General features: G+C 52.4%; 1 protein-coding gene across 2 annotated transcripts; it reads right to left on the bottom strand.

The window, feature by feature from the left end:
* Positions 1 to 12,385: 12,385 nt before the first annotated feature.
* Positions 12,386 to 25,814, bottom strand: Mag (myelin associated glycoprotein). 2 transcript variants are annotated; one of them, XM_051207272.1, is made up of 12 exons: positions 25,686 to 25,811; positions 23,768 to 23,823; positions 22,959 to 23,031; positions 22,486 to 22,854; positions 20,414 to 20,710; positions 19,794 to 20,051; positions 18,331 to 18,591; positions 14,423 to 14,710; positions 13,835 to 13,931; positions 13,473 to 13,572; positions 13,166 to 13,210; positions 12,401 to 12,550 (listed from the first exon to the last, which is right to left on the bottom strand). In XM_051207272.1, the coding sequence occupies exons 3-11, from the start codon at positions 23,002 to 23,004 to the stop codon at positions 13,178 to 13,180; spliced, it is 1,749 nt and encodes a 582-aa protein (XP_051063229.1). In that variant the 5' UTR covers positions 23,005 to 23,031; positions 23,768 to 23,823; positions 25,686 to 25,811; the 3' UTR covers positions 12,401 to 12,550; positions 13,166 to 13,177. The 2 variants fall into 2 exon arrangements, with proteins under 2 accessions (XP_051063228.1, XP_051063229.1); XM_051207271.1 differs by lacking the exon at positions 13,166 to 13,210 and having other exon boundaries at positions 12,386 to 12,550; positions 25,686 to 25,814.
* Positions 25,815 to 26,090: the final 276 nt, after the last annotated feature.

Genomic DNA, 26,090 nt, shown 5'->3' with positions numbered 1-26,090 from the left:
ATCAATCACCTTGTGCCCCATGCATGTATGCTGATTTGCGGTGTGTCTCTATAAAGAGAGCCTGACACCCAAGGGCGCTCGTTCAACAAACACCTCTTGCTTGTTGCATCTCCTGGTTTTGGTGTTTGTGTCTCAGGGCTCTCCCATCGGCCCATCAGGACCCCAAAATTAGCGTTCAACAATACACACAAATAAAAATAATAAATAGGAAATCTTTATTTAAAAAAAGAAGAAAAGAAAAGAAAAAAGAACTCTCAAGAACCAGGCCTGGTGTGTCATCTATGCCCAAGCACTGGGTCAGCAAATGTGGGATTGCTGGAAGTTTGAAGCCAGTCTGGACAACATAGTAAGTTCTAGGTCAGCCAGGACTACACACTAAAGCCTTGTACACACACACACACACACACACACACACACACACACACGCACACACACGCACACACATGCACACACACGCACACTCTATCTCAGTGTAAGGCTGGTGCGGTAGCTTATAACTAATATGCCAGCATTTCCAAGGCTAAGGCATAAGGACTCAGGCACTGTGCTGGCCCGCCCCTGTCACCTGGCAGAATGCACTCAGGCAGTACCCTGGTCAGCCTGGGTTCCATGAGTACTAGTCTGCACTCGGGTGCAAATGACCCTTTTAAAAAACAGGCCCTTGCCCGTTTACGCTGTCTGCTCTTTCTGCTCTTTTCCAGCTGTCTTCTCGCTCTCTCTTCCCGCTCTTCTCCTGGGGCTGACAGGACTTTTCCTCTCTCCCTCTTCCGTCCTCCCTCTGTCTCTTTACCTCCCCCCCCCACCCCCTTTCTAATAAACCTTCTCACTTAAGCTCTGTCTGCCTGGCATGTTTGTCCCTCCGCTCGCTCACCCTCGCCCGCCATGGAATCCGCCGTGGCCCCCACACAAGGACCCCTTTGGGTTTTGTCCTAACATGAGGGAAACAGGCTTTCCATGAGTTCAAAGCCAGCCTGAGCTCCATGAGACCCTACCTCAAATGAACTGGGCATGACTGTGCTGACTTGTAATCCCTCCTCCCCCATTACTCTAGGGCCGAAGCAGGAGGATCACAAACTCAACACTGCTTTGTCTCAAAAATGAAAAACAGAAAGTCAAGCGGAGTGTGGTGGCACACGCCTTTAAACCTGCACTCAGACTACAGGCAGGCGGAAGTCTATGAGTTCGAGGCCAGCCTGGACTACAGAGCGAGTTCCAGGAGAAGCTCCAAAGCTGCAAAGAAACCCTGTCTTCAAACAAACAAAAAGTTATGGGTGGGGATACGGCTCAGTTGGTAGAGTCCCTGCCTGGCATGCAGGAAACTGCATAGCCTAGGTGTACTGACATCTCAGCTCTCAGATGGTGGAGACAGAATTTCCAAGTCACTCTTGACTGCACAGCCAGTTCGGGATCAGCCTGGGCGAGGTGAAAGTGAGTGGGGGGGGAGGGGTTAGGAGGAGAAAGGCCTTCCTCAGTAGCCTTTAGGAAAACGAAAATGGGGTGTCACCATGCCACCCCACCAAAACAAAAAGTGGAAGCCATGTGAAAAGCTGGAGAGCTGTGCAAAAATGGAATGTTTTATATGTTGCCAGAGTGAACATAAAATGGTCCGGGCACTCCGGAGAAACTACTTCAAACAGTTACTCCAAAGTAAGCAGAGAGCTGCAGCTCCAACCCCATCCAGCCAGACACAGGAGAGAGAAGCGGATACTCCGCTGCGTGCTAAGGAAGTACCACTCAAGGAAGGCAAAGGGCAGGGATGGCCCAGATGCCGTCCACCAAGCGAGACCGAAGGAACAAAACCTGGCATACCCAGACCGTGGAAGCGTCTTTGAGAAAGAAACGAGGCCCTGATAATAACAGCAACAGTAAGAATGAACTTTGAATCCAGTACCACATATTCATCATATCACTAATGTGAGAAGTCCAGAAAAGGAAGGCAGATTCAGTGGTTAGCTGGGGGGAGGGGTGGGGAGTATCGAGAGGAAATGGGGAACGGATGCTAATGGGACAAGGTTATTTAAGGGTGATCGAATGTTCTAAGCTCAGAGATGGTGTTACTTTCACAACTCCATTTATATACTTAAAACCACTGAACTGGGGTTGGAGAGACGGCTCAGTGATTAAGAGCACTGGCAATCTTTAAGAGGAAGGTCCCATTCCCGGCACCCACAGGGCATCTCACAACCATCTAGAACTCCAGCCCTGGGGGTTCCAGTGCCCTCTTCTGACTTCTGAAGGCACTGGATATACATTTGGTGCACAGACAGACATTACATAAATATATAAACCGATTTACATTACCACCGGTGTCATTTTGAAATGGATGCGATGCATGGTCTGTGACTAGTTAAGTCAACCCAGTCAGAAAATGGGTAAATGACCTGACACTTTTTGCTGAGGAGGACGCACAGATGGCATATCAGTGCCAGGAAGGGCTTCAGCATCATTAGCCATTAGGAACATACACATCAGGACATGACAAGCTATCAGAACTTCTCAAACCAAAAAAAAAAAAAAAGACAGGTTGGGCTGGACATAGAAGCACAAAATTTGCAATCCTAGCACTTGGGAGATGGTGGCAGGGGTCCAGGATTGTGAGTTCCAGGACGGCTACATAGTGATACACTGTCTCACAACAACAATAATTTTGATACATGGTCTCATCTACTCAAGATTGGCTTTAAACTTGCTGTGTATGGGAAGATGAGTTTGCACTCCAGATCCTGCTGTCTCTACCTCCCTAGGGCTGGGGAACAGCCATGAATTACTATACTACTCCTGGATGATGATGAAGATGATTATGATGACAATGCTGCCATAACTTTCTATGATGGTGGTGGTGGTGATAGATGATGATAACAATATCAAATGCTGTTGAGGATGCAGAAGCCTGGATCATTTATACACTGCAGATGGAAGTATAAGCTGATGCGGCTATAAGCAGATGCAGACACCACAGATAATGGTTTGCCAGTTTCTTTAAAGGCTGAACAAAATGTACCTGTCATTGACAGAGCCGTTATATTCTGAGGCATTTTGTTCTCAATAATTAAGATAATTATGTCTGTGTACAAAAACCTATGTAAATTACTTATCGATACTTTCTCTGTGACAGTCGAACACTGGGAAGAAGGAACACGCCCTTTGAAAGTTGGGTAGTTAGACAAACCAAGCTGCATCTGTAGCTGGAATACAGGCAGCCCTTAATATCTGTGATAACTGAGCCAGTGTCCTCTGCATGAAACAAAGTCTTTGGATGCTCAAGCTGATTGTATAAACACTGCACATAACTTATGCACAGCCTCTTATTGTACTGATTTCCATCCATTTCACTTTATTTCACTGTGGTGCCAGGAGTCAACCTCAGGGCCCTGTACATGCTTGGCAAGAGCTTGGCCACTGAGGTATACCACCCTACCCCGTCTGCTTTCATTAAATTCTTCCATTATAATATGTAACATGCTTGCAAATGCTAGGTAAATAGTTATTGGCTAGTGGTGGCGCACGACTTTAATCCCAGCACTCAGGAGGCAGAGGCAGGTGGATCTTTGTGAGTTCGAGTCAGCCTGGTCTACAGAGACAGTTCCAGGACACCTAGGACTGTTTCACAGAGAAACCTTGTCTCAAAAAACAAAAGGCAACGACAATAAAAGATTTAAAAATATTTTAATTGTGGGCGTTTTGCCTGCATGTATATATGGATGTATGTGTATATGCATATGTATGTATGTGTATGTATGTGTGCCATGTGCAAGCAGCACCTTCAGAGTCCAGAAGATGATGTTGGAACTAAAGTTGCAGATGTTTGTGAACCAAGATATAGGTGCTGGGAAATGAACCCAGATCCTCTGCAAGAGGAGATAACTGCTCTTAACCACTGAGCCATCATTGCAGCTCCAGAATAATAATAATAATTTTTAAAAGGGTGTGCATGGAGTTGGGGAAAGATGGGCAGAGGACATGTCCTAGGAGTTGGAGAAGTGACTTGGTTAATATACGGTGTATAAATGCATACAACTGTGGAAGACTGGACATAATTCTTTAAAATGAGGTATTATGAGAGTGAGAAATCCAGGTGACTCTGAAGGTGGTTTTACAGGGGGGGGGAAAGGCAGTCCCAAAGGGCCACCACGTTCTCGAGTTGGCAGTGATGGAGATGTAGGGGAGATGTCTGGTTGCCAGGGCTAAAGCACAGGAGGTGTGGGGGGGTCTGTATCTTACCTGTGCTGTGCGCACAGTCCCACCATGAGGTCCCTGCTGTGGATACCGTACTGCAATTATGTAAATTGGATGACTGGCACACAGACCCCTGTACTCTACATTTGCAACTTCCTGTATCTATAATTACTTTAAAATAGAAAGCCAAAAAAAAAAAAAAAAAAAAAAAAAAAAAAAAAGCAGAGCTGGGCTGGGCTTGGTGGTGCACAGCAGGAGAATCACAAATTCAAGGACCACTTGAGCACAGCCTAAGTTCAAAGTCATCCTGAGTACCTTAGTGAGACTTTCACAAGATTTAAAAATTGAAAGCGGACTTTGAATGTAGTTCAGCAGTGAAATACTTACCTAGAATCCCCAGTCACAGAAAGGGGCTGGGGTGTGGCTCAGTGGTAGAGCCCCTGCCTAGAATCCCCCAGTGAGGGGCTGGGGTGTGGCTCAGTGGTAGAGCCCCTGCCTAGAATCCCCCAGTGAGGGGCTGGGGTGTGTGTGGCTCAGTGGTAGAGCCCCTGCCTAGAATCTCTGTTTGACTGTGAGAAGTTAGAGGCTGTGGCTCTTCTTAGAAGTCACCAGTGAGAAGCCGGGTGGTGGTGGCGCACGCCTTTAATCCCAGAACTCTGTGAGTTTGAGGCCAGCCTGGTCTACAGTGTGAGTTCCAGGACAGCCAGCACTGTTACACAGAGAAAATGTGCCCCAAAAAGCAATTTTATAAAGTCATCAGTCAGGGGCCTGGAATGTGGCTCGGTGGTGGAGTGCTTTTGTAGCATGTAGGGGGTCCTAGCTTTAATATCCCAATTAAGAGAAAGACAGAGAGGGGAGGATGATTATAATAAAAACAAACATTGATTTCAGAGTGGGGCTTCAGCCCAGGCACCCAGGTCACAACCGCCCAGGTAGAGGACTTGAACCCATCACAGTCCCTGGAAGGAAGTCTGCGTCTTCTACCTCCCAGGGTGCTGAGACTGCTCACAGTCCTGTCACTGGAGGAAATTGGGCAACAGCTCATGGAAGCTTCATGGTAGCCACGGGCTACTGGAGAAGTCCAGGGCATGGAGGCGGGGCTCCCAGGGTCAGCATCTTTGTTCTGTCCTTTCCATCCAATGAGATACATGGCCTCCATTTACAGTGACTTGGCTGTCGCTTTCCTCCCCAGGGAAACAATGCAACCGGGCAAGTGAGGGAGTACAGGTGGACACACCACACCTGGGCCCCTGGGCCCCTGGGCCCCTGGGCGGGACTGTGGCGTGGGAATGACGTCAGTGCCCGCCCACCCAGGGCTTGCAAGATCACGCATGTGGCATGCTGCACAGCATACACTGAGCCGCACAAGCATGTGGCGAACAGACTTGGGTTTAGAGCCCACTTTTCCTGCCTGCTGTGACATCTCTGCGTCTGGTCAGGACAAGGGTGAGGTTGGTGTGATCAGTTTCACGGGCCCTTCCCAAATCACGCGCCTTGTGAAACACTCTCCGTGTGTGTGTGTGTGTGTGTGTGTGTGTGTGTGTGTGTGTGTGTGTATCACTTTGTACGGGTGCTCTGAGGAAGGGAGCCATCGTCACGACGGACATCGCCACCTGCTCGGCTGACTCCATGGTGGCTGTCATGTCCCCCATAGACTCATATTTTGAACACTCAGTCTCCAGTTTATGGTGTCACTTTGAGAGGCCAGGCCTGGAGCATTAAGGAGATGGGGTCTTATTGGTAGAAGAGGGACCATAGAGGCGGGCCTTAAAGGGTACAGCCAATCCCTGACTCCAGCTTCACCTCCTGGTCCTCCAACAGTGCCACACCTTCCCCACTCGATGGGCGGGAACCTCTTTGAAACCGGCAGCCACAGTGACCCTTTCTTCTCTTGAGCTGTTTCTGTGGGTATTTGGTCGCACTGACAGACCACACCTCTGACTACTGAGCTGGACAGAAAGACCCTTGAGAATAAAGCATGGCTTCCCACTCATTCCCCAGGAAAGATAGTTCAGGGAGATTGAGTTTGGGGCCAGTGATGGGACTCTGCCTGCTGACTTGCCTGCTGTCTGTCCTGCCTGTGAGGTAACTAACTACCTCTTGCCTAGGAAGCAGATGAATCTGAGAGTGAGGACGATGGGGATGAAGGGATGTGGCTACTTCTGGGCTGTGAGTCCCAATTCTGCAGTGAGATATCCACGATATCCACCCCGCCCGCACCTGTTGCCCTGACCACGCTCATTGGGGCGCAGGTGAGGATGTGACCTGCGGAGACGCTAGGTCTGGGGTCCGGGACCCCAGCTTGCTCTCTTGCTTCCTGGTCGGGTTGCAGAGAGCATCTGGGTGGTGTACTTGGAGCAGAGCCCCTGCAGTCGAAGGTTTCAGGTGTAACTGATTTCTCCCAGAGTAAACATCAGTCTACCTACATTGTGTCCCAGTGAATCTTACTTCCCACGCGATACCATCCCACCCCAGTCTAGCCTAGGGAAAGTTCTAGATGTAGACATTGGTGGCCTGTAGCCTTTTAACATAACAGTGGGGATAGGGGAGGTCCTGCCCGGGGCCTGTACCTGGGGTAGGGGCAGGAGAGGGATGAATTGTGCCATGACAGCTGGAAGTGACTCAGGAGATGGGATGTTAGAATCTGGACTAGACTGCTGCTCAGGCCACAGTGCCTGCAGCCCCTCCCCTCTCCCAGGTGTAGCGCTGAGACTGTCTGAGGATGCCCAGCTGACAGACTTGCAGGCGTTCATCAAAGCAGGCATCCCAGCCACACATCCTGCTCTCCATCCCTTTCCAGCCAGCTGCCCAGGAATCAAAGATCCTGGCTGCAGGGTTGGGCTGCAGGGTTGGGCTGCGAAACCCCTTCCTCAGGAAGCTATGGTAAGGCACCCAGCTCTGCCATGTGGGTCTGACTCCTCTCCTCAGGAGCTCCAAAATGCTGTCTATCTCTGGTGTGGGAGCCTGAACTCAGCCCCTGACATGCTGTCTGTCTATGGTATTATGGCCCTTTTTTTTTTTTTTAAAGATTTATTTATTGTGTTTACAATGCTCTGTTTACATGTCTGCTTCAACACCAGAAGAGGGCACCAGACCCAATTACAGATGGCTGTGAGCCACCATGTGGTTGCTGGGAATTGAACTCAGGACCTTTGAAAGAGTAACCAGTGCTCTTAACCTCTGAGCCATCTCTCCAGCCCTATTATGGCCCTTCTAAGAAACATCTTACCCACCATAATCCACCTCGGTGTCCGTCTTGAACCTGTGTCCAGGACCAGTCAAGAGGTTGGTGGGGCCAGGGGAATAAAGAGGCCTGTCTCATAAATGCAGCTGGATGCTCGGTGCCCTCCATCCAGCATGTGCAGTCTCTGAGACCAGGAGACCCAGCTAGCTCTCTTCCAGTCAGTCCCACCTCAAACCTGGCTCGCTAGCTCTAGGGCTGTAAGCCATTGTGTCCTGGTTTCCACTCTTGCTTGATTGGTATTCTCAAGGTAGGGACACAAGCCATCTTTCCTGTCCCCAGACATGGCCAGAAGAAGCCACTCTTAGGGTCCCACCCACCCTCATTCTTCCCTTCCTTGGCCTCTTAGACTCTTCTCTCCTCTCTGGCATTCCATCGGTTCCTCCCCCGTGGGTCCCAGCCTGCACTGTCCCCCTTTCTCCATCAATGACCATGAACTCTGGGACCCTCTGTCCACATCTGTCCAAATCTGCTATGGGTCTTCAAAACCCTCCTGGACATTCTTCCAAGTATCGAGAGCTACCTGTCTTGCTCAGAGTAAAATCTGCATCCCGTCCATGACCTTCAAAGCTCCCATTGATCCAATTCCCACGAACAAGCCATGCTTGCTCCATCCCCCCTGCTCAGACACATGAGTTCCTTCTTCCACAAATGCCACAAATACATCATGACCGTGGGGCTTTGGCCCTTGGCTGTAGCTCCCCTCAGAACTTCCTTTTCTGTAGGGCCCGACATAGACCCCTGAGGCACCTTGAACAAACCTGACGCGGTTGGCTGGAACATCTTGCCGCAGAGTTGATACTGGTACCCTTCCTGTTTTGCTAACACACATCTGCTGGGGAGGAGCTAAGCCTGAAAACTTACACTCTTGACCCTGTTGTTTTCCACTGTGCTGTGAGTCAGGATATAAGCCCGCTCCTTCCCCTCAATAAACGGTATTTGGCAGTTCAGCATTCCTATTGCACAACCGGCCATTCCTGTTGCATGAGTGACCCGCCGTCTTGTCTCTTATTTAAATCTCTAGGCCTTCGACTGATTAGTGGAACAGATTGTGGTGCGGGCACTACACTTTTCCAAAAATGAGATATGGCTGCCTTTCTTTCCCTCCAGGCCCCACCCAGACAAGTGGGCTAACACACAGACACATACAAATAAATACATCTTTTAAAAGTTCAAGTCGAATTTTTTTGCAGTGTAACATCATCTTACTATATAGCCCAGCTTCCTAAGAGTTTGGATGGCTGAGTACACCACCAAACGCAATGTCCTTATATTTTCTTTTAGCTTTAATTTCTTTCTCTTTTAGTTGTTTACTTTATTTGATGTATATGAGTGTTTTGCCTGATTGTGTGTACATACATATACTGTGCCGGATGCCTTGGAACTGGTTACAGATGGTTATAACTCTTGGAGCCACCATGAGTGCTGGGAACCAAACCCAGGTCCTCTGCAAGAGCAGCTAGGGCTCTCAATCACTGAGTCATCTCTCCAGCCCCTTAACTTTGCTCTTTTGACTTGGTCTCTTTCTATGACTTTACTGCTTAAAAGATCACTGTATCAGTGATTCTGATAGACACTAGACGATGCATCAACAACACCCTTTCTAGATTAACTCCTGAAACATCATGGCTCCAGACCAGTGGTTCTCAGCCTATGGGTCATGCGCAACCCCCTTGGGGTGTCAACTGATCTTACACTAGGGTCGGATGTTAGATATCCTGTATATTAGCTATTTACATAACAATTCATAATAGTAGCAAGATTACAGTTATGGAGCAGCAATGAAATAATTTTATGATTTTAGGGATCACCACAACATGAGGAACTTATTAAAGGGCTGCAGCATTAGGAAGGAAGCTGAGAACCACGAAACCAGCCTTGGGGTTGGGGGGGGGGTTGAGAACCACTGGTCCAGAGACTGCACCTGCGGAGGTTATCCCCCAACTCTATTTATTGGCATTGCTCTTCTCCCAAGGACAAAGTCCTCAGGATGACGTTCTACCAAGCCAGACCAGCTGGAGCCAGGGTCTGTTGGTAAGGTGTGTCAGGGTGTGCCCACCAGCGTGTGGTGTGCTTATGGGAATTGGAGCAAACTTCCATGCCATCTGTCTCAAAAGACACTGGTTTATGTTCAGCCTCACCTTGCCTTGCTGCCCTGCTGCTAGCTCCTGGGGATGGGGTTGGGGTAGGGTCTTGCTATATAGTCCGGCTGGCCTCAGATTCACTAGGTAGTTAAAGGTTATCCACAAACTCACGGCGAACCCCTTGCCTCAGCATCTGAGAGCTGGGATTATATGCGTGCACCACCACACCCAGATTAGTTCCTAGGACTTTGCAAACTGTTTTACCACTTGTGGGGGAGGGGCTTGACAGATCCTCCTGCAGGTCCTCCGATGACGCGGACGCGTAAGACCCCAAGCCTTGCTTCTGCCCTGTGCTCCGAAAGCCCCACCCATCTCCTTAGGCCCAGGTCAGGTGAGTTGCAGTTCAGTCATGAGGCAGGTCGCCCTTGACCCTCAAGACTGTGAGCTGCAGGGGGCTGGGGAAGACCCAGGACCCTGTGCATTGCAAGCGGTTCAGACCAAAGTGTCAGGATGACCCAGTGGCACTACAGTGGCTGTAGAGACAGAGCTTGTGGCTCAAGACCGGACTCTACGGGTACCAGCAAATGGGGAGACACAGAGAAACCACTTAAACCTCCCAGGCTCAAAAACTCCTGCTCTTCAAACATCAGGGACCCTCAGCTTTCCGAGACAGCTACAACATTCGAGTCCTACAGTGCGAGTGGAGAAGGGGATAAATTTCCATTCTAATAAGCTCCCAAATCCGGACACCGCTAGCTTCACGAGGCCCCCTCCATGAGGCTACAGAGCAGTAACGGTAGCTGGGGAGAGGAGACTCTCTGGTCAGCCATGCTACCTCTACGTCTTGAGGACAATCCAGGTATGAGCTTTTGTAGGCATCACCTGTGCTGGGGTGGGCTCTTCAGGGATGCAGTTGTCTTTGAGTGACTAATCATGGTCAAGTCCTCGATTCACTGAGCTGGGTCAGATGGTTTCCCTGGGTCCTGGGTGCACTAGGAGGGTGTACGCATCTCGCCGTCCATAGTTGCACACATCCTCACGGCCCTTTCCTCGGGTGACTTATCCCTTCTCACAACAGCCCCATCTTCCTAAAGGAAGCTGAAGGCTTGGAGTGCAGTGTGCTGGTGAGAGTACGCAGTGCAGCCAACACACACCTGTGAGATGCTGGCTCTATGGTCCCCACCTTATCTGCCATGACCACAAAGTGATGGAGGGGAGGAAGTGAAGCCAGCCAGGCGCTGCCCCCCAGGAAAAGTGGGCACTGAGGCACACGGGAGTCTGCATTCTCCGGAGGGGGCAGATCCCTTCCTTTTGGGAGTCTGCATTGTCCGGAGGGGGCAGATCCCTTCCTTTTTGCTGAGTCTGAGGAAGTGCTGCCAGGTCACTTGGCCGTAGCTGAAGCAGAAATGAGGATCCTCTGATGACATCCAGAAGGGAGTCTGGGACAAGCTTGTCAATCATGAGCTCAGGATCTTGCCCACCCCCACCCTCATCCCCCCAGGACCCAGCAGAGGTAAAAGAAAAGCTTTGAGGTCATCCCAGGAACATGATGGACGGATTCTGTGATCTTCACTGTCAACCTGACTGAATTTAGAACCACCTAGGAGACACACCTCTAGATAGGGCTATGAGGGGCTCCCAGAGGGTTTAACTGACGGGGGAGCCCTACCCTGACTGTGATGGCATCACACCATGGGCTGTGGTCCTGGGCTGATCAAAGAGCAAGTGAGCCGAGCAGTAAGTAGCCGTCGTCGTCCCTCAGCGCAGCAATGTGAGTAGACACCTCAGTTCCCACCGCCCTGCCTCCCTGCCTTGATGGACTGTACCCTCCAGCCGTGAGCCAAAATAGACCCCTGTTCCCCAAGCTGCTGTGGTGGCTTGAAGGAGACAAGTTCCCCATGGCCTTGCACACTTGATCCTCAGTTGGTGATGCTGTTTGTGGAGGCGTTGGAGTGCCTTAGTAGAGGATGCAGAGCAGTGGCTGGGGGGCGGGCGGGGGGTTGAGTGTATATAGTCTTGCCCACGTCCTGTTCTTTCCCTCTGATTCCTGTGTGTGTGGATAAAGATGTGAGCAGCCAGCCTCCTGCTCCTGCCATCACGTCTGCTGCCAAGTGTCACTCGTATCATGATGAACTCTATACTGGACTCATAAGCCAAAATAAGCCCTTTCTTGGGGGCTGGAGAGATGGCTCAGGGGTTAAGAGCACTCACTGCTCATCTAGAGGACCTGGGTTCAATTCCCAGCGCCCACATCACAGCTCACAGCTGTCTGTAACTCCAGTTCTAGGGGATCTGATGGCCTCTTCTGCCGCTGCAGGTCCCAGGCACTGTATATTTACATGCATGCCACACACACACACACACACACACACACAATGAAGATAAATAAATCTTTAAACACAAATAAAAAAAATAAACCCTTTCTTCCCTTGCTTTTGATTATGAGATTTTCTCACAGTAACAGAAATGTGATTACCAAAGTTGTTTTTGTCCAGTGTTTTGTTGCAGCCATGAGGAAAATAACTGATATATCCCTTTCCTCCAAAGGATGGGTCTAGACTGGCATTTGGCATTAGGACATTTATTACATGTCCCTTTTGTACAGGTCCCAGGGCCAGGTTGGGGGAGAAGAGACAAGGAAGGGGATCACAATAAATAACATGGAAAGACGGAACGCCCCTCTAAACAGCCGAGGTTAAAAGGAAGGCAATGTGGGCATCGAACGCTGGCAAGGAGGAACGGCTGGGAAGGAGGGGAGGCTGGGCCCCCAGGACCTCACTATCTCCTGCCCTGCCCCCTCCTGCCCTCACCCTACCACAGCCAGCGGGGGGCCAGCCAGGGTCCTGACGGGGTGGGGTGAGTCACAGGGCCAGCCCCTGGTTGGTCACTTGACTCGGATTTCAGCATACTCAGCCAGCTCCTCTGTCAGAGTGTAGCTGTCCTTGGTGGGTTGTTTCCCCGGGTCTGAGTGGGAAAAACTGAGATCCAGCTCTGGGGGTTCCCCCCGAAGGCCCAGCAGCCTCCTCTCGGATCCCAGGCGCCTCTTGCTCTGTGCAGGGGAGAAGACGCCATCAGCGGGGTCCTCTCTGACTTCCCTATGCAAAGACTGGGGTGCTGGCACCCCTTCCCTCAGGGGCCACCAGCTCAGGGAGCTCCACAGTCACTGAGTCCCACTCAGGGTGAGGAGGGGCCTTTGCAAGCGCTGACACCCACTAACACTGACATTTGCTTAGGAATTCCAGCCGAGAGCCCTCGTTGCGAAGGCAACCTTAGGGTGCAGGATTTAACACAGAGCACCTCCCCAGACTAAATCTTAGCTGCACTACTCTTTTGGAAAGGCTGCAAGTGCCTGGTTCAGAAAACCTTTGGATATGGCGCGGGGTCTCTCTCCTGACTTGAGGAGATCCTAGGACTGTGACTTCCCACTTCTGCTCTCTCCTCCTGTCTCCCACCCCACCAGCATCTGGACAGACAATAGGACAATGGCCACAGACAGCAAAAAAGGCATCAGCGAAGGGACACAATGGACAAGGCCAGGGCTGCTGAGCGAGGCTGGGATAACCAGAGTGCCACAGACGTCTGACCGGGACACACACACATGCACACCAACCCCGAGGCCCAGCTAGGGCCCGAGGGCTGGCACACTGAGGCCCCCGGAACCTACCTCCTGGGGCTCTCAGTGACTTTCCCGGGTAGAGACCTCTCTGGACTATTGAAGAAGGAAATGCAGTCACAGGTACAGGCAGGGAAGGCGGGGCTACCCAGGCCCCACCCCCAGCCCTCTGGAGCAGCCTAGGTACCTTCTCCCCAAACTCCAGCCCAGTCCAGCCCTGCAAACACCCTCCCGTGAGGCTGGCCTCCCTTCTGCCCTGGCTTCACGGGCCATCCCATCCTACCTCCACCCTCAGCAACACTGACATTGCCACATTCCCTAGCTAACCAGGAGCCACAGGCAGGGGTGTGGGCCTCACCTCATACTTATCAGGGGCCCCAGAGATTCGGAACTCAGGACTGTACAGGACGTGAGGGTTGTCTCCCCCTGAGAAGCTGGAGCTCTCTGTGACGTTCTTTCTGCAGGGAGGCATGACACATCCGTTTTATTGGGGACTCCTGGGTCGCCCCAGTGGCTCCCTCCCTTCCCTGCTTGTCGGCCTCCTGTGCTTACTCACAGGCCAGGACTCTGCAGCATAGCACATGGGCAAGTATGTCCCCAGGGAACAGTGCACATCTGCCCTGCCCACACATACAGAACCTCCCGGGTTTGCTCAGCCCAGACCCCCACAGTCTCCCACCACCCCGCCTGGAGACCCCAGGTCAGCCTGGCAGCACTTACTTTCTGCGGGTCTGGGTGATGTAGCACACAATGGCAATCAGGATGGCAAAGGCAACCACAGCACCCACGGGCCCGATTTTGGCCCACATCAGTCGGTCTAGTGATAGAGAAGGGGCAGGAACCCTCAGGGCTATTGGTAGGCCCAAGGACACCCCAAGGAGTCAGAACTCAAAATTGTAGGCAGCTTCTGTTCACCAGTTATAAAGGGAGCTTTTTTAGTACTACAGTTTGAACTCCATGACCTCCCAAGTACTAAGCAAATGCTTGCTCCCTGGGTCCCAGCCTCTCACTGGGGGATTCTAGGCAGGGGCTCTACCACTGAGCCACACCCCAGCCCCTCACTGGGGGATTCTAGGCAGGGGCTCTACCACTGAGCTACTTACAGTCTTAGTTAAATTGCCTTCGCAGGCTTAGAACTCATAATTCTTTGACTCAGCCTCCCAATAGCTGGGATGACAAGTCTGAATATCTTTTGCTGTCTACATAGCTGGCCCATGCTCAGTGGCTTGGTCATCAGCAGGAGTAGGGGTGTGGTGGACCCAAGTCCCTCCTCCCATGACTCCCCTCCTCCCAGATCACATCACTCACGTGCTCCCTGGAAGGGCAGCTCTAGGCTCTGGGTGCCATAGAGGTTTCTGGAGGTGCAGATGACCCGGGGTGGGGCCTGGGCCTGCCCCCGTAGTGTGAGGATGCTGGTGAGCAGGAGGCCGCTGCGCTCCGAGTACACAAACTCCCTCTCTGTCTCATTCACAGTCACATTTCGGGAAGGCAGCTCAAATGCCACAGAGGGCTCCGGGTTGGATTTCACCACACACAGGCACTGTACTGTGTCTCTGGCCGCCGCACAGTGTGACTCCAGAAGGATTATGGGAGAAACTGCAAGATTAAAGCCAAGGCTGAGGGTGAGACTGGGCCTCTAGGACTCCTCCGTAGAGGCAAGGCCAGGGTATCCAGAGATGGGTGAGCTAGCTCTGTGTAGGTTCTGGCCTAGAAACATGGATGCCACTGTTACAGAATGTCCCCTCAGACTGAGCACAACCCAGCAGCATCAGGGACTTCACAGGTCCCAGCAAAGTGGTGAGATCATCCCCAAGCACCGAAATACATTAGCCAGCACTGGGTATGATAGTGTGTGTATGCCCGCCTTTAATCCCCATACTGGTGAGGCAGAGGCAGGTGGGTCTCTCTGAGTTCAAGGCCAGCCTGGTTTACAGAGTGAGTTTCCGGCCAGCCAGGGCTACACAGTGAGACCCTGTCTCAAACAAACAAATCCACCAGCCTAAACCAGCATCCTCAGAGTCTTACACGCCCCATCAGGCCTTCTGAGCATCCTCATACTCTTACACGCCCCATCAGGCCTTCTGAGCATCCTCAGAGTCTTACACACCCCATCATGCCTGAGCATCCTCACACTCTTACACACCCCATCATGCCTGAGCATCCTCACACTCTTACACACCCCATCATGCCTGAGCATCCTCACACTCTTACACACCCCATCATGCCTGAGCATCCTCACACTCTTACACACCCCATCATGCCTGAGCATCCTCACACTCTTACACACCCTATCAGGCCTTCTGTGCTTGAAGACAGTCACAAGGAGATTCAAAAGAGAGATAGAGACTTCAGTTCAAAATGGCAGGCCCCTCGGAAGGACACTCGTTTCTCACTCTGCACCATAGTCCCATGTGTCTGTCCGTCCGTCCTCCCCCCACACACCCCCGGCACATTAGATCTCCTAATGGACGCCTTACACGGCTCACCATGGCATCCAAGGATTCTTTCTTTGGCATTCCGACCCATATCAGCCTGGGTGTTTGGGATGTTCCCTGTGAGTCTCTCCCGCCTCTGCCTTTGAGGTGACTCCAACCTTGCTTTGAGGACAAAACAGCTGTGTTCTCCCTCCTGTGCTATCTCTAACATTGGCCCTTGCTTCTCATCGTGGTTGGGTGACGTTTTCTGACGTCATTTGACCCATCCAACTCCTTTGGCAGGTCCCCTTCCCTCTCTCCCTGGTGATGCCCCCAGCTCACTTCCTCCCCAGGGACTCCTTGAATCCTGATCCCCCTTCTTCATTACCACCAACACCCCTCACCCAAGGTTACTTGGGTGAGCCCAGCTTCCACAGCTTGGGTTACACATGTAGTCTAGAATGGGTCTTTTCTTTCATTTTTCCAGAAAAGAAGTTATATTAGAACATGGAGTGGTGCCTTTTGTTTGTTTGGTTGGTTGGTTTTGTTTTGTTTTGTTTTGAGACAGAGCCTTGTTACATAACTCTGAATAGCCTGGAACTCTCTGCGATTCTGTCTCCCAAATGCTGGCATTGACAGGCTTGAGTCATCATTCCCAGCTAAATGTGCATGTGTGTGTGTGCGTGTGTGCGTGTGTGTTACAGAGAGAGAGAACGGTGCATATATGTGCAGTTGTATGTGCATATATGTGCATATATGTGCAGTTGTATGTGCTTATATGTGCAGTTGTATGTATATGGATGCACGCAGCTGTGGACACCAGAGTGACACTATCACTCTTCACTCATTTTTTGAGACAAGGTCTCTCACTAACACTAGAGCTCACCAACTGTCTGGCCACCAAGTCCCTGGAAGCCTCCTGTGTCTGCTCCAATACAAGGATCAAAAGGACCTGCCATCACACATGGCTTCCTCCGCCTCCTCTTTCTTCCTTTCAGCATGGGGGCGTGTGATTTGAACTCGAGTCCTCATGTACAAGAAAATTATAGCACACTGAGCCACCTCCCCAACCCCTAAAGTATGCGTTTAAAAATGTGTCCGCCTGTCATACACTATCTGACAGCTTTCCTCTGGTTCTAGACCAAGTGCTGGTACTGAATGACTTCTGACCCAAATCTGCTCACACAAGCAGAAGACCATCCGCTCGCTGACTCCGCCCATTCCCAGGCCCAGAAGGGAGTAGCAGTAACAGAAAGTCACAGTCTGTACCGGGGATGGGTAACTCCAGCTGGAGCCTCAGTGACTGTGTCTCTGAGCCTGCAGAGTTAAAAGTGACAGGCCCCATGTCCCCTCTGCTCACTGTTGTATCGAGCATCAGCCTAGCCCAGAGGACATGACGAATCTGAACTAAAAGAGGATTCTAGAACATTTCTGAAACACAGGACATCACAGCCAACACGCTGGTGACAAGTGCCTACTCCAGATGCCAGAGTGCCGGTACCCTCCCTGTGTGTGTATTCAGCATCTTTTCGCCTTCTCAGAGATTCCAGAAGACCTATATAAACCTCTGGCATGACTCAATAGTTTTTGGAGTGCCTGGCTTTCACATCCCAATTCTGCCATCTACTGGCCTAGTGTGGCTAATGAGCCTTCAAGATGGGTTAGTAACGGCGGGGGGGGGGGGGGGGGGGGACTTTGGTTTGGGGTTTCTTTCTTTTCTTTTCCTTCCTTCCTTCCTTCCTTCCTTCCTTTCTTTTTTTTGAGAGAGTCCTGGATACCTCAGTGTGGTAGTGTTAATAATGGTCAACACTGTGGAATTACATGGAAAGGGAGTCTCAGTGAGGGGCTGTCCTGCGGGCATGGCTGCGAAGGATTTCTCTTAATTAAGTTTGTTGAAGGAAGACCCATTCTGAAATTGCGCAACATCCATGGGGTCACAGTCCCCTGACACACACTGAATGAGAAACAGAGAGAACCGAGCTTGGTGTTAACCCATACTCTATGCTCTTGACTGTGGATGGGTTAACTCATGTTCTACTCTCTTGTGACCAGCTCCTTCAAGTTCCTGTTAACATCACCGCAATGATGAGCTGTGGCGTGGAAACATGAGCTAAATAAACACATCCCCCCTATCAACATCAAAGAAAATGAAGATACCCAGGCTGGCTCTCTAGGTAGCCAAGGGCAACATCTGATTCCTCTGCCTCCACCTCCTGACTGCTAGAATTTGGGGGGGGGGGTCAGTGCCATCATAATACGCTGGGCTCTCGCAATGTTATGGGTGTGGCAGCTCCTTGTTCCCACGCCCCACCTCTCAAGGACATGTTACTACTGCTCAGTCAGCCCATGAGCTTAGGGTGGAGCCAGATTGCCTGGGTTTGATTCTCGAAATCTGCTCTTTCTTAGCTGCATGGCCTTGGGCAAGCATCCTATTCTCTCTAGGCCTCAATTTCCTTCTCTATAAAGTGGGCACTGATGTCACAAAGATGAAATGGGACCCTGCGTATAGCACATCCATCAATGTCTGGTGCCTAGCAATGCTCTTTGAGGGACAATACCAGAGTTACCGCTTTAATGGCATAGAGGGACAGTAACCAGAGGATCCTGAACCCCCTGGTCAAAAGCTCCCCTGATTCCCAGAATGTGGTTAGCATGGATTCAGCTTCTCTGCTGTCCTCCACCCTTATTGGGGGGCAAGGACAGTCAAAGCAGGCCCTGGCTGGGATGCAAGAGTGCTTCCCAATTAATCACCCAGGTGTCCCCACTGAGCCCTACGGTGGAAGCCGAGGGCAGGACACTCACACTCCACAGACAGGTTGAAGGCAGTGGCTCTCTGGCCATACTGGTTCTCAGCCACACACCAGTACTCCCCATCATCCTCAGGTGTCACTGCGGGGAGCTCCAGCTGCAGCTGACTCTCATAGATGACCGTGGCCAGGATCTGCTTCTCCTTGAAGATGGTGAGGATGGGGTCCGGATTGCTCTGTGTGGAGCACAGGATGGAGACCGTCTCCCCCTCCACGGCCACCACCGTTCCATTCACTGTGGGCTTCCAAGGTGCGTCTGGGGGAAGACAAAGTATCAGGACCCATGGGAACTCTCCATCTGCTGGCCAATTCCAACCACCAACCGTGACCCCTGACACCTCAAATCTACAACATCCAGTCCTGGCTGTCCTATTTACATGAACTGCTCATTTGCTTTTGAAACAGGCTCTTGTCTTGTAGTCTTATCTGGCCTTTTACCTCACTATATAGTCCAGGCTGGCCATGAACTCATGGCAATCCTCCTGCCTCAACCTCCTTAGGGATGGAATCACAACTGTGGTCTGGGAGCTTGTCTTTGGATGCCAGCACTATCTACCCCTTCCCAGCTATGCGGACTCTAGTCTTAGCCCTGGGACTCACTTTTCCCATCTTGAAAATGAACTTAATAACCTTAGCTTCACAGAATAGGGGTGATCATCCAACACAGGCTGAAACCCACACCAGTGAGTGACAGGCACTGTTCTAGCTGAGCAAGGCCCTATGGGAAGGTACTATGTAAGGAAATAAAGTACATTTTCAGGCAGAGGATTTGTGCTTAGAAAACAAAAGCCTAGGGGGGAGGGATGGGGGAGCCATGGTTCTAAGAAGGATGGGGAAGAGAAGCTTGAAGGAGCCGAGCAGGCACCGTGGGGAATGCCAGGGCGAAGAGTGAGTGTGAGATGCAGTCAGGAAGTGCTGAGTGAACACTGGCTGTGACTGTCTTTATTATCCCCAGCCCTGGGCACTTTGCCTCAATACATATTTGTGAATGAATGAATGGATGGATGGATGAATACATGCATGAATGGCCTCTGCTTGATTCTCAGTTAAGTGTCCCACTCTGGCAGCATCCCCTCAGATTACAGCCAGGTCTGTGTAATGGGCCGATTGATGCCTTGGGGTCTCCTCAGCCCTCTCATTAAGCTACAACTGGTGCCGGCCAGATGGCTCAGTCAGTAAGGAAGCTTGCTGTCAAGCCTGATGACTTGAGATGAATCCCTGGGACCCATGTGGTAGAAAGCCAGAACTGAACCTCCCTTCACACAGCTTCCTGGAATCCGCAAGCCACACCCACACACAAATAAAAATTAAATAAATGTTAAAAACTTTAGCCACAGCTGTCCTTATTTCAAAATGCGAATAAGTTCCAGGTGTTTAAGGCTGGACCCTCTGAGGGAAACCTTCCCCAGTGTCTGTTCCCAGCAGGGATATATGGGTACCCCGGGTGGGGGGACTCACACATGACGCTCAGCTCCACCGTGCGGTTGTCCTGGCCATAGGCATTCTCTGCCAAGCAAGCATAGACGCCGTCCTCCCCCGGTGTCACTTCCTCCAGATCCAAGTACAGGCTCTCAGCCACTGCCTCTCTCAACACCATCCCGTCCCGCATCCAAGTCAGCAGCGGCGGGGGATTGCTGTCAGCCCCACAGAGCAGGCTGACGTGGGAGCCCTCAATGGCCTCCACAGAGGAATTCATCTCCACAATCGCTGGGGGGTCTGAGGCCCGGGATGAGGGAGGGAGAAGGCCAGGTCAGATCCAGACCCGCTCCACCAGCCCAGGTGCCGCCCCCAGGTCCTACCTTATAGGTCCCTTTCTCTGGGACTCAACAACCAGACCTAACTTCACCCCAGACCCCCATCCCTCCCAGCCTGCCTAAACAGCCTAGTTTCCCCCCTCCAAGCTCCACCATCCAAGTACCACCCACCAGACAGATCCCACTCCCAATACACCGCCCACTAATAAGCCCCGCCCCAGCCCCGCCCCATCCAAGCCCCCCGCCCACAGTCTCCCTACCCGGCCACTCTCAGTCCCGTCTCTTCCAGGCCCCGCCCCTGCCCCAACCCGCACCCAGGCTCACACTTGACATCCAGACTGGCGTAGCCCTCGAACTGCAAGGTGGTATTGGGGAAGGCGGCCTGGCAGCCCAACCGTTGGCCGTTGGCCTCTCTAGTGGGCACGAAGTGTAGCAGCGACACCTGCACCCAGGTGCCTTCATCCTCACGCAGCCGACCCAGCACAGTGGGCTCCCCCAACCCCTCATGGCCCAGCCAGCTCAGCTCTGGGCGCAGCTCCGGGCAGTTGTCTGGCACCATGCAGCTGACCTCCACCTCGCTTCCTGCCACCACCTCCGGGGGCACCACAATGTTGGGGGTGTCTATGTATGGGGTAGAGAAAAAAGGAGGATTCTGGAAGCGGTTTCAGGCCGTGGGCATGCTCACCTTATCCAGCTCCACTTTATCCCCGAGGGCTCAGTGCCCCACAGCTACACCCTTCCCTAGTGTTGGTCACCTCCCCGACCCACATCACCGGGGTCCCTAAGCACTTCACGGAGCATATCAGGACACTAGAATAAAGCCACAACAGTACTAAAAGAACGCTATTGCTATGCTCGCTTCAGACTTTGTCCCCTGCTTCTGTGGGCATCTGTGAATTCTATTCCATCAGATTCCTCTCTGGTCCCTGTATGTATCCCCTACCTGAGCTTCTGGGTGGGGGAGGACAGAAGAGCTGGCAGGGTGTGGTCTGTTATGTATGAGTATGTGATATTGTCCGGGTTAGTTTTGTGTCAGCTTGAGTCAGCTGGGAGCGGGAATCCCAAGTAAGAAAATGCTTCTGTCAGATGAGCCTGCAGGTATGTCTGTGAAGCATTTTCTTGATTCAGGACTGATGTGGGAGGATTTAACCTTTGTGGGCAGTGCCATCTTTGGGCAAGTGATCCCGGATGATAGAAGAAAAGTTGCCGAAGGAGCAAGCCAGTAAGTAGCTCTCCCCTGAGGTCTCGGCTTCCGTTCCTGCCTCCAGGAGGCCTTGAGTCCCTGCTCTGGCCTCCCTCACTGGTGGACTCTGACCTGAGCGTTCACTGTAGTACACTCCACCCTCCCATGTTGCTTTTGGCCACTGTGTTTATCACAGCAATAGAAAGCATGTTAAGACAGGTGAATTATAGGGGTGGGGAGCTGGCATGTTTTGTGGGCACATGAATGAGCATGGTTTGGAGGTGTGATACATGTACACTCTGGTGTGCTGTCTGTCTCTGTCTGTGTTAGGGCTGTAGTCTGGCTGCCCACAACGACCAAATGCTGCTGAGAAACTTAACCTAAGATCTCCAATTAGGGAAGCCTCTCATAAATCAAACCAGGCAGTCGGGGTCCCTGAAGCCAGGCAAGGTCCCTTTAATTGCCAGACAGAGCCATAGATTTTCTCCCCAATTCTTTCCCTCCCCCCACCCCGACAACACAGTTTTGAAGATTGACCCTTGGCCATCACCCATGTAGTCAACACTCTACCACTAAGCTACATCCTCCATCTGTGTCGTCAGACTTGGGGGCACGCACCGCTATCCATTTTGTGATCCTACCCCCTCTCTCTGCCATATCAGGAATAGAACCATGCAAGGTGGGTACAAGAATCCAGCTGTTACCAGAAACCTCCAGTGTTGGCTTCTATGGCAAACAGTGTGCCTGACAGCCATGCTCCTGCATCTACCAGTCAGAGCTTCGATCTGGTACTGCAAACACCTCCCAGCCTTAAAAGCCAGGCACCCAGCACAGGGCATGCTCTTCTTAGCTCCAATTCACAGAGGAACGTAAGCCCAGAAAACTGAATCAAGGTGCCTAAAGTCACCCAGCTAAAGCAGGCATCTAAAGGCCTCACTCCTGACCCCAGATCCCCTCTGTCTTTAGCTCTAGATGTCTCTAGAAGGATAAGAGCAACCTCAAAGGGCAGCCAGACTACTCAGGGCCTGGTGTGTTTATGTCTGTCATCCATGCGACCCGCGTGAGCCCTGGGGTTTGTATCTAGCTAATTGGACCTCTTGTGGGTCTGTCATGTGGATGGTACAGGGGCTGAGGACGCCCACCTGCTCCTCCCTCTTCTACCCTCTTTGCTGCAGCCCCTCAGAACCCACCCAACCCTGGCAGCCCGACTCACTGATGATGTCCAGGACGCTGTGCTCTGAAAAGGTGTACTGGTTGTAGCCACCCAGGTCCCCTCGGAAATAGTATTTGCCCCCCAGCTCGGGGCTGAGTGTGCTGAGAAGCAAGGTGCAGTTACGGAGGCCCAGGTCCCCCAACAGGCGGCTGCGGCCCTGGAAACTCTCGTGGACCACTTGTGTGCGGGACTTGAAGACCACGGGTGGGTAGTTCTTGGGGTAGGGACTGTTGAAGTACCAGACGCCATGTACCACAGCCGGTCGGAGCTCGTCCGGGAAGTCGAAGCGGCACGGGATGGAGACACATGTGCCCTCAAAGGCTGAGATGGACGAGGGCATCCATGCACCCCAATGGCCCCCACGAGAAGCTGTAGGTGAGCGAGAGTGCAGAAGCTGAGCGACAGAGCGCACCCCATTATGGCCAACAGTTCCCATCCGGCTGGGGTGTTGGGGCTGGGTCCCGAGCCATTACCTGAGATCATTATCCAAAACAGAGGCAGTGTGGTGAGGATTATCATCTTGTCCAGCAAGTGAGTGAGCTAGGGCTGAGGAGGGACAAGAGTGAGCTTTGCTATTGTTTGTTTGTTTGTTTTTCCAAGACAGGGCTTCTCCTGGAACTCGCTGTGCAGACCAGGCTGTCCTCTAACTCACAGAGATCTGCCTGCCTCTGCCTGCTATGAGTGAGTTTGAAAAATGTCACAGGAGGGGGAGCCCTGGGCCAACATTACGTGCTGTTGTCATTTATAAATGCCAGGCCTGGTGCCTCATTCTGTAATGATCCCCACTTTCTGCAGGTCAAAGCTGGGTACTGCAAGCCCGACCCAACTCCCAGGCTTGAACCCAGTCACCCGGGGAAGTTAACCAAGCTGCACAAAGTTACCCAGCCCAAGCCTGGGCCCAAGCACCTCATTCCTGACCCCGATTCTCGCCTGCCTTTAGCCCCAGATGTCTCTTCAGGGGGCAGCTGGATCATTTAGGGCTCTGTTTGTCTCTCACGTCTGTCATTCTCATAGCTCAGGTAGGCACAGGGGTTACAACTCTGGGTGCAATTAGTGGTCACATCTAAAGTCCAGAGGGGCACAAAGCTTGCCCAAGGTAACGCGGCTGGTCTGCAGACTTGGCGGCCAAGCTGCACTGTCTCTGGGTAGTAGAGGCAGGTTAGTAATGATCTAAGCACCTCTGTCCTGCTTTTCTACCTCTTAGCAAAGACAGAGCCAACCCTCCCCCCTGCAGTAAGAAGTGGTGTGGGGCTGAGGAAAATGTTGGCATTTTATGCCTTACCTCAGTCTCCCTGAGTTGGGAATATCTCCTGATTCCGCTTGAAATGGCCAGTCAACCTAGAAGACAAGCCAGACAGGAGTTAGGGGGTGAAAGCCTCCTAACTGAGTACTGCTCGTCCGCGTATACTACTGGCTGTGTCCCTGTTGTAAGAACATCCGTGTTCTCTGGTACTCATGGACACCCAGGATGTTCCCACACGGAGACTGTACCATAACAACCCCCCCCCCAAAGCTGGGGTGTGGGAGAACTGCGGGGAGGAAAGGGAGTGGTCGCTTTGGGCTGAGGGGAGCAGAGAGTGGTGAGTGGGGTGAAGGAGCAGATGGGGCCTGGGGGTGGCAGGCAGGGACCCAGCCCCATCAATGACTGGGTTTCACAACATCAGCATTCCCAGCATGCCGTGTGAATTCCTGCCGCCCTCTCCCACCCGCAGCAGGCCCTGGGTGTCCCCACCCTCACCAGAGGCCAGTGACCAATACAAAAGAGCCCTGTTCCCTTGGGGGTGTGGGTGCCTCATCCTAGGGACCTCCTGGGGGTAGGTGGGGCATGAGTGAGAACTTGGTCCTCCTGCCTGGGCTCTTCGAGGGGCCAGGCAGAGCCAGAGGTGATGGCCCCTTGGCCCCCTCGCTGCTCTGTGGGTCGCTTGGGACTGGAGCCAGAATTTTGAAGTGGCTGCTTTTCCCGGCCTTGACTACCCTCTTCCCACAGATGCAGACACATGCCCAGAAACATGTAAATGCTAGTAGGAAATGTGACAGGCCGCAAGAACGGACTCACACAATAGAGTTTCAGAGGTTCGTGAGGATACATCCCTGCCCTGAGGCCCCTGTTCCCACAGAGGAGCATCTGTGCGCAGACAATGCAGAGACCACCTGACTGTCCTTGGTCTTGGGCACGCACACCTGGGCAGTCATGGTTCTGACTGTCCTGCTCACAAGTCACAAGGACCCGCACACACACTGAGGTGTGGCGTTGGAATCTCCACCCAGACTCATCTATGGGCACAGAGCAGCTGTGGCTGGAAGGACCTGGAGATACCCAGAGGTGAAGGCCAGCCAATTCAGCGTAAGCAGATGGGTGATATAGGCATGCACACTAGCATTCTCTGCTGGGGCAAATTGTGGTCTTGGGTGGGGGCCCCAGCAGCCTCAGCGAGGATGCTGATTTGAAGTTTTCTAGAGAATCACAATGCTAATATTTGTAAAAGAGCAGATCCCATATCGGTAGTGTTAAATTTCCCCTGGAGAAGCCAGGCACGGGGACAGCACACCTGTCATCCCCAGGACATAGAAAAGGAGGCAGGTGGGTCAGGAGTTCAAAACCAGCCTGGGCTACCGTAGCAAGTTGGAGGTTAGCTTGGGCTACGAGTGGTCCTATCTCAACCAACAGAAACAAATCCAAAGGAGGGGTGAAGACAGGAAAAAACGCACCTGCAGGTCTCTTTAGTAAAGTGTGATGTGAAAGAGAGCAGGGTCACTAATAAAGATGGCCCCGCGGGGGAGGTGGACACACACATTCACCCTCTCACCCCACGGGGTACCCAGGTGTCCACAGCCTGCTGGCCTTACCCTCTTCCACATGGTGGCTCCAGGTGCATCCTTTCCTCCCTCCCTCCCCCAGCCCAGATCACTGCCCCATCTCTCCCAAATTTGGGAAGCTCAGGGCAGCTAGCGCTGCACAAGCCGCCTCCATCATGAGGTGTGTCCATGATTGAAGACCCCATGTCCCTTCTCAAAGCCCTGTTGCTGTCTCCACTAAGATCCCAGTCCCTTCCCAAGCGACAGCCAGCCTGTCCCATTGGAAACGAGTGACCCTCAGTTCACAGTGACACTCCTTGGCTTCTCGGCATACCTGGCCTTGCACATGCCCTGGCTACCAATGCTCCCGACTCCCTGGGGACAGTTTGCCCCTCAGTACTCACTTGGATGGTCTGGGTTCTGTGCCCTCTGCTCGGCTGGCCCAGCTCACAGTCCCTTGGCTTCCCAGGGTCTAGGCCCCCACTTGCCAGCCCCTCCTCTCCCCTGGGTGCCAGGGGCCGCCTGCCTCCAGGGCCCAGCTCCTCCCTGCCCCCGGGGGAGGGGGGTACAAAGGGGCCCTTGTCACCACAAAGCTGGGCAGCCTGACGCCTGGGTCCTACTAGCTCTTTCCTAGAGAAGATGGGGGTCTGCCTGCCTTACTCCTCCCCCTTCCTCCATTGATAAACATCCGAATTTGGGGGGGTTGGGGAGTAGGTAGGAGTGGCCTCATGCTTCTGAAAGTTCCCAGCTGAAAGGTGGAATGTGCTGTCTTCGAGGAATTGGTGGCAATATTAAGTGTGATCTTGGTT

The sequence above is a fragment of the Phodopus roborovskii genome, unplaced genomic scaffold (genome assembly GCF_943737965.1).
Source record: "Phodopus roborovskii unplaced genomic scaffold, PHOROB, whole genome shotgun sequence".
Lineage (NCBI taxonomy): Eukaryota > Metazoa > Chordata > Mammalia > Rodentia > Cricetidae > Phodopus > Phodopus roborovskii.
The sequence above is the reverse complement of the archived record's forward strand: the minus strand, read 5'-3'. Positions and strand labels throughout refer to the sequence as shown.